General features: G+C 38.1%; 1 protein-coding gene across 6 annotated transcripts in view; it reads right to left on the bottom strand.

The window, feature by feature from the left end:
* Faf1 (Fas associated factor 1) overlaps nucleotides 1-13,094 on the bottom strand; it is a 481,980-nt gene that overhangs the window by 292,814 nt on the left and 176,072 nt on the right. For all 6 annotated transcript variants that reach the window (XM_004869274.3, XM_087214744.1, XM_021247907.2 and 3 more), the window contains one exon: nucleotides 2,421-2,512. In XM_004869274.3, coding sequence (XP_004869331.1) covers nucleotides 2,421-2,512 — 92 coding nt within the window. The remainder of the gene's footprint in view (nucleotides 1-2,420; nucleotides 2,513-13,094) is intronic.

Genomic DNA, 13,094 nt, shown 5'->3' with positions numbered 1-13,094 from the left:
GGTCTCCCCCTTTACATTTAATTTCTTGTCATGCCAGATGGGTTCATTCTGCTTTACTTCCTGGGGTTGTGATCCTCAATGTCTATTCCTAGGATATTGTGTAAAATTCTTTGGAGTGCTGGTTTGGCATTCACGAAGTTCCTAAGGTGCTCTTAGTCGTGAAAAAATCTTATTTCTCCATCAATTTTGAAAGATAGTTTTGCAGGGAACATCAATCTGGGTTGGAGGCTGTTTTCTTTTACGGCTTGAAATCCATCACTCCAAGCTCTTCATGCCTTGATGGTTTGTGTTGAGAAGTCTGCTGTGATTCTGATGGGCTTTCCTTTGTATGTGATTTGTTTCTTTTCTCTAACTGCTTGTAAAACTTTGTTCATCTGTTGAGTTTCTGGAATCTTAACAATTGTATGCCTATGTGTAGATTTTTTTTCGATCAAGGCTAGTTGGAGTCCTATATGCCTCACTTATCCATATGTCAAGCTCTTTTCCCCTGCTTGGGAAGTTTTCTGCCATTATTTCTGTGAAGAGTTTTTTGTATGTCATCTGCACTCTCTCCTGTTTATTCATTGACTCCAATCAGTCTTATGTTATTCTTCTTTGCATCATCTAGCAGCTGCTGGATTGATTTCTCATGTTCCCTTATAATTTTGAAGCAATTTTTCTTTTCCTGGTCACTAATTGCAATCTTGTCTTCTATATCTGAAATTCTGTCCTCACACTGGCTCATTCTGCTGTGTAGACTTTCAATGGAGTTCTTCATGTCCTGGAAATCTATTTGCATCTGTTTTATGGATTCCATTTGTTTCTTATGTTGGGATTCCATCATGTTCCTCAGCTCCTCTCTAGATTTATTAATCATGTCTTGCACTAGGGGCACAATTTCTCCTGTTATCTGAGAAATTATTTCTGATTTCATTTTTTCCAGATCCCCTTTTGTTGCCAGTTCAGTGGGTCCAGGAAGTTGAATGTCAGAGTGCTCCATCTCATTTCCCTTTGAGGTTGCTGTAGGTGATCTGGAAGTCTGGTTTTGAGACTTATTTACGTGTTTTCTCATTTCAACTTGGGGGGAGGGGGGGCGCCTGTTGGCGCCTGCACAGATTACCTCCTCTGAGCTGGGAGAGCTGGGACAGGGGCCGGGAGCAGTGGTAGGAATGGTGGCCCAAAAGCCCTTTCCTCTGGTCTGGGAGCAGCGGGAGGGATGGTGGCCGGGAAGGCCTTTCCTCTGGACCAGGAGCAGTGGGATGGCGACTCAGAAGCCCCTACCTCTGGGCTGGGAGCAGCGGGACTCAGTACCGTGGTCTGGTGGTCCGGTGTCCTCTGCATCTTTGTAGTGTGGAACCAGGTGGTGGTGGTGGGGGGGTGTTCTAATGGATTGTTGCCAGGGCGGGGCCTGATTCGGCGTGTTCCGCGCAACTCATGACCTGGGTAGGGCATGTGAAGACCTGCCTGTCTGTAGCGGGCTGATTCAGCATGTTCCACGTGACTCAGGACCCCGGTAGGGCATGCACAGACCTGCCTGTCTGCAGGGAGCTGATTCAGTGTGTTCCGCGCAGCTTGGGACCTCAGTAGGGCGTGCACAGATCCGCCTGTCTGCAGCGGGCTGGTTTGGCGTGTTCCCTGCGACTCGGGACCTTGGTAGGGTGTGTGCAGACCTGACTGTCTGCAGTGGGCTGATCTGGCAGGTTCCGTGTGACTTGGGACCTTGGTAGGGCATCTGCAGACCTGCCTGTCTGCGGCGGGCTGATTTGGCGTGTTCCGCAAGACTGGGGTCCTCAGTAGGGTGGGTGCAGTCCTGCCTGTCTGCAGCAGGCTGATTCGGCATGTTCCGCATGACTAAGGACCCTGGTAGGGCATGCACAGACCTGCCTGTCTGCAGGGAGCTGATTCGGCAGGTTCCGCGCGACCCCAGTAGGGCGTGCCAAATTCTTAAAAATATACTTTATTCCATGTACCTGTCACTATGGAAGTAAACAAATATACTTATCATTTAAATTTTCCAAGATTTAAAATTTTCTATTATTACCTTTGTTTCATAATCAATACTTGGCATAAATGTACACGCTGTGTGTTTTTTTTCTGGCCAGTATAAAACTGTTCAGTAAATTATTATTCCAGGGAACTCACTTTTACTCAAGAGGTTTAAAAAGACAAATGCGCTCAAAAGAGTACCAAACATCTATAAAATAGTTAGAAGAAAAAATACATCGAAGACAGTGTTTCTACTTACATGCCTAACTCGTTTAAAACTTATTACTGGTTTAGCATGAAAATGTTTTAACTTGAAAAACATTGTAAGTAAACTAAATTACTATTACCAAATATATTTCTGATATATGTAACATTAATTAAAACCAATTTTTAAATATCATTTAGTCAATTGTATAACTTAGTTTTCTTTTATTGCCAGGCAATTAGAAACTCACACTATCTTCCACATCTCCAGTCTTCCAGCCTTTTAACACCATTTTAGACACAGGTATCTGAAGTTCATTTTCTAGAATGTGTTTAATTTCTCCTGTATAAATAAGAAGAGATCAAATGTTATTAACAAAATAATAGTCAACATTTTTTCATATCAAAACTAGCATTAATACTTGGCATATAGTGTACTGTCACTGACAGTTGTCTGTGGAACAATTAAGTCAGTAGTTCAAACCTCAAATCTCCTTGATCAAACAGGCTGCCCCTTTGAAGAACTTAACTTCAAAATTAATTATGATATAAAACTCCACAATTAAGTAGCTAATTTTTCTTAAAGCATGGAGATCACCCAGATGCTGGGAATTGAACACAGGGCCTTGTTCCTGCTAGGCAAGTGCTCTACCACTGAACTACATCTGGAACCCTGAAGTATGACTTTTTAAAAAGAATCAGGTATCAGAAACCAATCAACTGAGAATACATAACCATGAGTATGAGTAGGTAGGAGTTGCAGGTAAAGTATAAGGATTATGAGAATTATGGTATAAGGAAAGCAGATTTTATGATGAAACGATAGGTTGAAATTTCATTATGAAGAAATTAAATAACTTGCCTGTTCTTATTTCTGCATCTAGAAAACGGAGAATATCAGTCATCATATCTACTCATAGAGTATGAAAGGAGACAACGTATTTTAAAATAACTGAAAGGGGTATGTATTATCTAGAGGACAATTTAAAGTGTGAAGAGAAAAGCAAAAGAACTACAGGGGAAAAATCTGTGTTGGATCAAATAGCCAGAGAAAGCTTTGTGACAGAACTGGAAATTAAACCCAATTTTAAGTACAGCTGGGCTGTGCAGGACAAATCAAAATGGACAATCATACTCTATTTAGTGAAGGCAAAAGACTGAAAGGTAAAATCAAAACTAAGTAAGATGTTAATGAAAAACAGTGAGAAAACATAATTTTGCCAGTTCTTCATAAATTCTTTTTTAGGAAATAAGTATACTTATAAATTAATCAGCAGATTTCTGGTACTATATATTTTTAAATACTGTAGATTGAGTCAGAATGTACAAATCTTACATATATACACTTATGTTGGGTTGCTGGTAGTCTATAATTTTAGAATAAAACACAGCTAAATTGCATTTACATGTAACTGTATGAATATAAAAACCTAATTGTATGATATACATATATATGACATAATTGTATGCTGATAAAGGAAAAGATGGCCAAAAAAGCTTATGCTACACTGGTTCAGTGGAAATACAGTTGCCCAATCATTCATGGCCTCAGTGACTTTTTCTTTTCCTTTCCTTTCCTTTTCTCCTCCTTCATTCCTCCATCCCCCCTCCTCCTTCCCTCTCTCCCTTTCATTTGGCAGCACTGGGGAAAGAACTCAGGGTATTCTATCACTGAGCTACATGCCCAGCCCTTTTTATTTTTTAGTTTTGAGACAGGGTTTTATTAAGTTGTCTAGGCAGGACTGAAACTTGCGATCCTCCTGTCTCAGCCTCCCAGAATGCTGGGATTACAGGAATGAGCCACTGCACCCAGCTCTTGGTGACATTTTTTAGTTTCCTAAAGAAAATTCCTTTCTAAGCACTTCAGATAATGAATACCCATCATAAAAACAATTCTGGTTCAACATAATACTTGTGGATTCACAAACTTTATAAGCCATATTTTTATGTTAAACACATATAAAAATTGCCTTTCCACTCACGGCTAACCCATACTTGTCTAATCCTGGATATATGCATTTGTAGGTCTGCCTAGTACTTTCCTTTTAGAAATATACCTCTACCTTGCACTTCCTACACTCCGGAAAACACACTAAAGTTTTATGACCTAAAGAAAGTTTCTTAATACAAAAAACAAAACCAAAAAGTTTAACCTAAAGTTCCAGTTACTCTTTGGAGAAAGCAAAAACAAAAGAAAACAAATAGGATTCTGTTCCATAGGCAAAGAGGAATAGAAAACAAAGCCAATTATTCAAGTATGCTTTCTACTCCCCTGCCCAACTCTAGCCTCCAGCAATTCTACTAAATGCTAACTATTCTATTCTCTTTTTTCTACAAGATGAACTTTGTTAGCTTCCACATATGACTGAGAACATGCAGCATTTGTCCTTTTGTGCATGGTTTATTTAACTTAACATAATGTCCTCCATTTTCATTGACTTGATTGCAAATGACTGGATTTGATCTTTTTATGACTGTGTATCTATATCACATTTCTTTATCCATTCATCCACCAATGAAAACCTCCATGATTCTGTATCTTAGCTCTTATAAAGAGTATGGCAATAAATGTAGAATGCAAGTATCTTTGATTTCCTTTAGATATATACCCAGAAGTGGGATGCCTAGATCATATGGAAGCTCTATTTTTAGTTTTTTGAGTAATCTCCATACTGTTTTCCATAATGGCAGAATTAATTTATATTCCTACCATCCCTTTCTCAGCCAGGCATTGTGCCAAATGCCTGTAATCCCAGCACTCCAGGAGGCTGAATCAGAAGCATCGAAAATTCGAGCCCAGCCTGGACAACTTAGTGACTTAGCAAGACCCTGTCTCCAAATAAAAAATTTTAACAAGGGCTGGGGAGGTAGCTTAATGTGAAGGCCCTGAGCTCAATTCCTAGTACCACAAAAACAAAACAAAACAAGTTGCCTTTCCCTTGATACTCACCCTTCTCAATGTGTTTTGTTTTTCTGATTATAGCTATGCTGATTATAGCTTTTTCTAACCTTTCAAAGATACAACCTTTTTTAGTATCTAATTATGGTTTTAATTTGCATTCCTCATTTGCTCTGTGATACTGAGCAATTTTTTTTTCAGATACTTCTTGGCCATCTATGTAGCTCCTTTTGAGAAATGTCCATTCAAATCATTTGCTCTATTTTTGAGATGAGGTCTCGATACGTTGCTCAGACTAGCTTTAAACTCTAAGACTTGAGGCTCCTGCCTCAGATTTCCAAGTGCCTAGGATCATAGCCATGTGACATGGTGACTGCTATTTGCTCATTTTCAAATCATATATATCTGGGGGAGGGTTTTGTTGTGTTGTTTTGGAGACAGGGTCGTGCTATATAGTTCGGGCTGGCCTTGATCTCATTATATAGCTCAGGCTGGCCTCGAACTCACAGTGATCCTCCTGCCTCAGTCTCTTGAGTGCTGAGATTATAAGCATGCACTACCCCACTGGCTTTTGATTTTTTTGTTGTTGGTGGTGGTAAAGTTTTTGAGCTCCTAATATATTCTGGATAGTAATTCTATTAGATGAAAAGTTTGCAAAGATTTTCTCCTATTCTGTCGACTGTTTATGGTTTTCCCTATTATAAATAAAGCTGTGATGAATATTAGTGTGTAGACCCTCCGTGAACACGTGTTGATCTCAAGCAAATACCTAAGAACAGAATAGCTAGATTATAAGCACATGTTTATAAAATTTTACCAAGCTATATCCATAGTGTTGTACCATCTTGCATTCCAACCAAAGTTCTAGTTGCTCCCTAATGATGGACATTTTCACTTTCTAATTTCAGACATTCAAACAGGTGTAAAGCGGTTTCTCATTTTAGTTTTAATATATATTCCATGATGATTAACAATTGCCAATGAATATCTATTTGTGTGCTTACTGGCTACTTAAATCTCTTTCTATAAAGAGCCAATAGTGTTATAAAAGGACTTTACATGATTCTTGACCTTAGGAAGCTTTTGGTCTTTTGTTGTAAAATATAATTAGTTGTATGTTCTTGAGCAAAGTCTTTGGTTAACTGTCAAAGTTGTCTTCTGTTCCTATTTTTCTACTTTTTTTTTCCTTTAAGGAGTGTCAAATGTCATTAATGCTTCTTTATCTATTGAAATAATCAAATGACTTCTTTATTGTTATATAGTGAATTATATTATACTAATATAGTGAACTACAGTGATGGATTTTATTAAATTGTTAATTAAACCTTGTATTCCCAGGTTAAAGCCTACTCAACCTTTATTTTATTAGATTCAACTTGCAAATATGTTGTAAAGGATTTATGCCTTTGTGGTTGAAAGAAATATTTTCTTTACCTGTAATACCTTTGCCTGGTTTGGAGATTAGGGTAAAACTGGCCTTATAAAATAAAATATGAAATGTTTCATCTTTCTCTATTTTGTGAGGGATTGGAAATATTTCTTCCTTAAATACTAGGTAGAATTCACCAATGAGACCATTTGGGCTTTAGGCTTTCTTGCTAGAAAGGTTTTGACTGTCAATGCCATTTATATATTTGATGTAGAGCTATTTGGATATTTTACTTTTTCTTCTGTAAGTATAGTAGTTTGTACTCTTAACCATTTAACAGTTTACCCTGAGTGTCACTCAAGGAGCATGTTTGTTTACATACTATCAGGAGTGTCACTGGGGCAGGTGTCATTTCAAGTAGTTGATTCCTGCACTGAAGAAATTAGATAAAATTGTCCTTTTTATATTTGCTATTATCTTATAAAAATTAATGAAAAATATGCAATTTTTGATCATCCTATATTTAAATAATTGGACTGGTAAGTGGTTAAAATAATTTTTCTAACTTGCTTTTTTAGACAGAATTTTCCTCTGTAATTCAGGCTGACCTTGAACTCACTATGTAGCCCATGCTGGTCTCAAACTCATAGCAATCATCCTTTCTCAGCCTCCTAAGTACTGGGATTATAGGTGTGTGCTACCACGCCCACTTTAAATTTTCTAATTTCTCAAAAGGTTTATGTGACTTTAAATTATACTAGCCTAAGTTTCTTAATATTGCCTTGTGGGGGCCAGGGACATAACTCAGTGGTAGAATACTTGCCTAGCATGCATGAGACAGGGACATAACTCAGTGGTAGAATACTTGCCTAGCATGCATGAGACCCTTGGTTCTATCACCAGCACTGCAAAGGAAAGATGGAAGGGAGGCCAGGCATAGAAGCTACACCTGTAAACCCAGCACTTGGGAAACTGAGGCAGGATTGCTGTGAATTTGGGGCCACCTTAGGCCAGCCAGAACTATTAGCAAAACCTGTCTCAAGAAACAACAAAAAAAGAAAGTAAGGAAGGGGGGAAACCAGGAGGAAAGGAAGGAGGGAGGGAGGAATAGATAGGAAGGATGGAGGAAGGGCAGGAAGGGAAAAAGCAAAGAAAGAAAAACATACTGTTTTGTGGTTCATGTGATCTCTGTAGGCATCTCTTTCCCAACAAGAATAACTTGTTTTTTCCTTTTTTGTTGTTATTCACAGAAGCAAGAGAGTACTGATGTTATTAATCTTCTCTAAAAGATACTTTCTGTTCACTTTTTCTATTACTTATGCATTTTCTATTCTATTGACTTCTGCTTTGGTACCAATTTTCCTTCTGTATTTCAGGTTGGATTTGCTCTTTTTAAAATTTAACTTTATAAACCACATATATTTAAACTTAACAATTTAATAGATTTTGACAAGTAGATCCAACAATGAAACCAATCTCATAAGGTAGGTTATGAATTTATCCATCAACCAGATTCCTTGTAATTCCTCCATACCACTCCCTACTTCCTCCCCAGGCAACTACTCATTTATTTCCATGACTATGGATTAGTTTGAATTTTACAGAAGTTTACATAAATGGAGTTGCAGAATGTACTCTTTTTATTTGGCTTCTCTCACTCAAAATTGTCTGAGATTCTTCAACACTGTCACATAACAATAGTCTATTACTTTCATTATTAAATAGTATTCTATTGAATGGATATAAAACAATTACTTATTCATTCACTGACAGTAATTTGGAGTTGTTTCCTATTTGAAGCTATTACAAATGAAGTACATAATAATAATGTACATGTCTTTGATGAATATATGCCTTCATTTCTCTTGGGTAAGTACTTTGGAGAAAAAGAGCCAGCATATATGATAATAATGTCATTATCTGCTAATTCTAACATCTTTGTCAGTTCTTGTTTGGTTCTGATAGTCAATTTGCTCTTATTTATGGACCAGTTTTTCCTGCATTTTCTTTTTTCTTTTTGGTACCAGGGATCGAACTCGGGCCCCTGTGCTTGCGCAGCAGGCGGCAAAACCACTGAGCTAAATCCCAGGCCCTTTCCTGCATTTTTGCATAGTTGATATATTTTTTAATGAATGCTCAACACTTTTGTTTTTCTGGGTGTTGGATATTTTTGTATTCCTATAAATATTCTTTTTTTTAAATTTTCTTTTATTGGTACATTTTAGGTATACAATATACTGACATTCATCATTGGAAATTTGCACCTTTACATACTCTCTCGGTTCTTATTTTTTCTCCCTTCCCCTGCCCTCCCTTCAGTCCCTCCATCCCTCCCTATTTACAAAGACTTTGTTTCATTTTTTCATTTTCTCATATTAATTCCATTCCCTTCTTTCCCTTCCCGTACCCCTCCCACTTCCCCTTCTCCTTTGCCCCTTTTCTTCCTATTTCACATTATCTGTTATACCTTTTAGTCTTATTTACACTTTCAGTTTCTCACACTAGAGAAACTATTCGGTATTTACACATGTGTGTCCTATTTATTTTACTTAAGAGTATCGCCTCAATGTGCATCCATTTAGCTATAAATGTCTCTAATTTCTCATTTTTTATGGCTGAGTAGTACTCCATTTTATTTTAAAACCACATTTTCTTTATCCAGTCTCCAGTTGGTGGGCATTTGGGCTGCTTCCAAATTTTAGCTATTACAAACTGTGCTGCTATGAACATGGGTGCACATATATCACTGTGGTATGATTCTTTTAATTCTTTGGGGAAGATCCCCAGCAGGGGAATAGCTGGATCAAATGGAACTTCCAGTCCTAGTCCTTTGAGGTATCTCCATACTGATTTCCACAGCACTTGCACCAGTCTACACTCCCACCAGCAGTGGAGCAGGGTTCCTCTTTCCCCATAGGCCCACCAGCATTTATTATTGGTTGATTTCATGATAGCAGCCATTCTTTCTGGAGTGAGGTGGAATCTCAGCGTTGTTTTCATTTGCATCTCTCGAATGACCAGTGATGTGGAACATTTTTCATGTTTATTTGCTATTTCTACTTCTTTGTCTGAGAAATGTCTGTTCATTTCAGATGCCCATTTTTGGACTGGGTCTTTAAATTTAGGAGGTCTGATCTTTTTAAGTTCTTTATAGATTCGAGATAGTAGACCTTTGTCTGAGGAAGAGCAGGTGAAGATGTTTTCCCACATTGTGGGTTGTCTCTTTACACTGCTGGTGGTTTCTCTTGCTGTGCAGAAGCTTTTTAGTAAGAAGAGATACCACTTGTTGATTGTTAGTGCTACTTCACGGGCAACTGAGGTTTTGTTCATAAAATCTTTTCCTACACCAATGTCTTCAAGAGTTCTACCTAACATCTGTTCCAGCCGATTCAGTGTTTCTGTTTTAATATTTAGATCTTTAATCCATTTTGATTTTAGTTTAGCGAACTTTGTTCTTCACACCGAGCTACATCCCCAGCCCTTTCTTAGAAAAACAAAACAAAACAAAACTGAGACAAGGCCTCACTTAAATTGCCCAGGCTAGGCTAAAATTTATGATCTTCCTGCCTCAGCTTCCCACAGTACTGATATTACAGGAATAAGCCACCATGCCCAGAGCTTAACTTTGTTTTTTGATAAGGTTTAAAAACTTCAAAGGAAGAGTATACCAGAAAACAGTGAATTACAAATAAACTCTGGGTAGCTCTGTAATTAAGAAAAGTCAGTAAAATGAAGGAGAAACTATCAACAAAAGAGAGAAGAGTTGTAGTAACCAACAGAGAAGCAAAAGGAAATCTAAGCAGCAACGAAATTTGGAAAAGCAAAGCAGAGGTGGGTAAGAAGTAATTCAGAACTTCAACTACAGTTCTCAGGCTAGGGCAGGGAATCAAAGCTGGCAAGCATAAGGTAAGCAGTCAACCTCAAATATTATAAGCTAGCTGGTGGTTCTGCCCATGGGGGAAAGTCGTGGTACATACAACCTTTTAGTCAACTTAGAGATTTGATATCAAAGTAACTCCACTCACAAAACCTGACATTGGAGAAGAAATCTACTACATCACTCGGCAGACTCTCAGAGGGCTAAATCAGAAGCCCTATTGAGATAGGTACTATTATTAGGGACTTATCTCCTCTAGGGGTTGGAAAGCTCTGAGTCATCACAATTAGGGGTCCCTGTGGGTGTCCTGCTGCATTGACTAGGAGGGAGAAGGTCATGTGAGACAGTCTTGTTTGAACAGCAAGAAGCATGGTTATGACAGGGGGAAGTAAAGGATGTAGGAACACCGCCCTCATGGCCACCTCTCCAGCACAGAACTTAGTACCATAACTGCTCTACCCACCTTCTGTAACTTCTCATAAACAAATCATCATGCTAGTGCTTGGCCATTTGCCATACCCCTTGGGTATGCTGTCTAAACTCAACCAGGATGAAGATACATCTGATTGGGGCAGCCCATAGTCCACCAACGTACAGGTACTAAAGAGAGCATGCTGTAAACTAGCATGGGCTTTGCAGTCCCAGTCCAGTGCACAGACAGAACCTCAGAAGACGTTGAATGCCCACCCCACATAGCACTGAGGTCAGCAAGCAAAGACCAGCAAGAAGGGCTCCTGTTGGGCCAGTGATTTATCTCAGTGGTGCCGCCGCCTACCTCGAAAGTGCAAGGTCCTGAGTTTGATCTCCAGTACCAAAAAAAAAAAAAAAAAGATTGGCTCCTGGCCTCCAGTCATTTGCCATATTCCTGGGTGCCCAGACAAAGGAAGTGTAATGAATGAGCAGCCATCCTGCACACTTCAGAGGCCACTGAAGATGGGCTGGAGACAAGGGCTCCTGTCTGCCACTCACTCAACTGCCAGATGCTACGCCCTGGGTATGCACACAAAAGTTCTCCTCAGCAACTATCTCCCAGACACAGTTAATATTTTCTCAACTTACCCAGAAAAAACCTTGCCCTGAAGCTCATAAAATGCCCTAACTGGTGTGATACAAACTGAAAGGAAGCACAGAGTATAACAGCTTCTCATTTTCCATCCCATAACTGGCCAACTCTGCTTCTCCAAACCAAATTCCTTAGCCAAGAGGAACTTCAACTAATTTGTGTTTTAATTTCTGCTTTTGGGGGTTTTTTTCTATTCTTTTTCTTTCCCCCTTTCTTCCATCTATACTATTTTCTACAATTTATATTTTTCTTATTTTCTTTCCTATTTCTCATGTTTTTACTCTTATTTTTCTCCCTTCTCCTTTAATATTTTATTTCCTTTATTTCCCATTTCTACATCTTTCTTGTTTCTGTTTCTCCAACTTTTACATGATTTCTATTCTTTACTTTTTCTTTTGTTTTATTAATTTTTAACTTTTTAATGTATTGTATATTATCTTTGCCCTTTCTTATAGTTATGAGTGTGAAGGTTATGGCTTTTTTTAAATGTATTTTTTGCTATATTGCTAGATTAGAATTCTTTATATATGGGGATTGTCATTGTTGTTTGTTGTCTTCCTTCTGAGCAGTACAAGAAATCAAGCCTGCAAGCACTCCAGGTGAATGCTATTCTGGTGAGATACATGTCCAATTCAGGTGAGAGAGACTGCACCTAACTTCAGCCACAACCTAGTCTCCCTCAAACTCTGGCAGGTACTTCAACCTAAATAATACAGAAACAACAGCCCCCAGCCAATGACCTTTAGCCAATGAACTGGAACCAAATAGGCACTGCTAGATGGAGATTAAAGTCTCACATCTGGACACTTTAACCTCTCACAGCAAGAGCAGAGAGAAAGAATATAACTTTTGTAGACACCATACTTACTGATGACCCCATCATAGGTTATATCCATAACCTTTCAGACCACATGTGCTGACACAATTAGGCAAGTATTTACAAGGGTCCATCCCACACACTCTGCTACTTAAAGCACACATACCTCAACTATCAGAGGGGTCCCACTCTTGTGAGATTTATGTGGATCTGAGTCACATATAGGTTCTGACACAATATGCACTGCACTGTGTCAATTACCACTAATTACACACAAATACACAAGGGCAAAATGTGTGGGAAAATACACTATGAGAAAGCTATTTAGAATTAAACACCACACAACAGACCAACACCCCAAGACACATCTTCCAGGGAAACTTTCTCTGTATAAAGTTCCTCACATAAAAGGGTAAGAGAATTACATCCCAAAGGATCAACAAATCTCAACATAAAAACTTAAGAACTATGAAAAAACAAGGAAACATGACTGCTCCAAAAGTTAATATACTTCCACAGTAATTTCAGTGATATCAAAGTGGGCAAAATACTAAATTCAGAAGAAATTATAAAACTGAAGAATGGGTTATGCACTTGTATAGATATGACAAAATGAAATCCATTAATCTGCATAATCAATAAAAAAGTAGAAAAAAATGATCAATGAACTCAAAGAGGATACATATAAACTGAATGAAATAAAGAAGACAATCAATTATATGAAAGAGCAATAAAGAGATTCCGGGAAAAAAATCTTGGAAATGCAAAGCTCAATAAAGTCAAATTAAAACTCCTGAAAAGCATATCTACCAAGTTTTATAAAGCAGAAGCCAAAATTTCAGAGATTAAAGATTACTTTTCATTAAAAGTATTATTTTCATTAACATATAATGGGTTTAC

Source organism: Heterocephalus glaber, unplaced genomic scaffold (assembly GCF_053883595.1).
Source record: "Heterocephalus glaber isolate CG9 unplaced genomic scaffold, H.glaber_assembly_v1.0 deba00001451, whole genome shotgun sequence".
Taxonomy (NCBI): Eukaryota; Metazoa; Chordata; class Mammalia; order Rodentia; family Bathyergidae; genus Heterocephalus; species Heterocephalus glaber.
The sequence above is the reverse complement of the archived record's forward strand: the minus strand, read 5'-3'. Positions and strand labels throughout refer to the sequence as shown.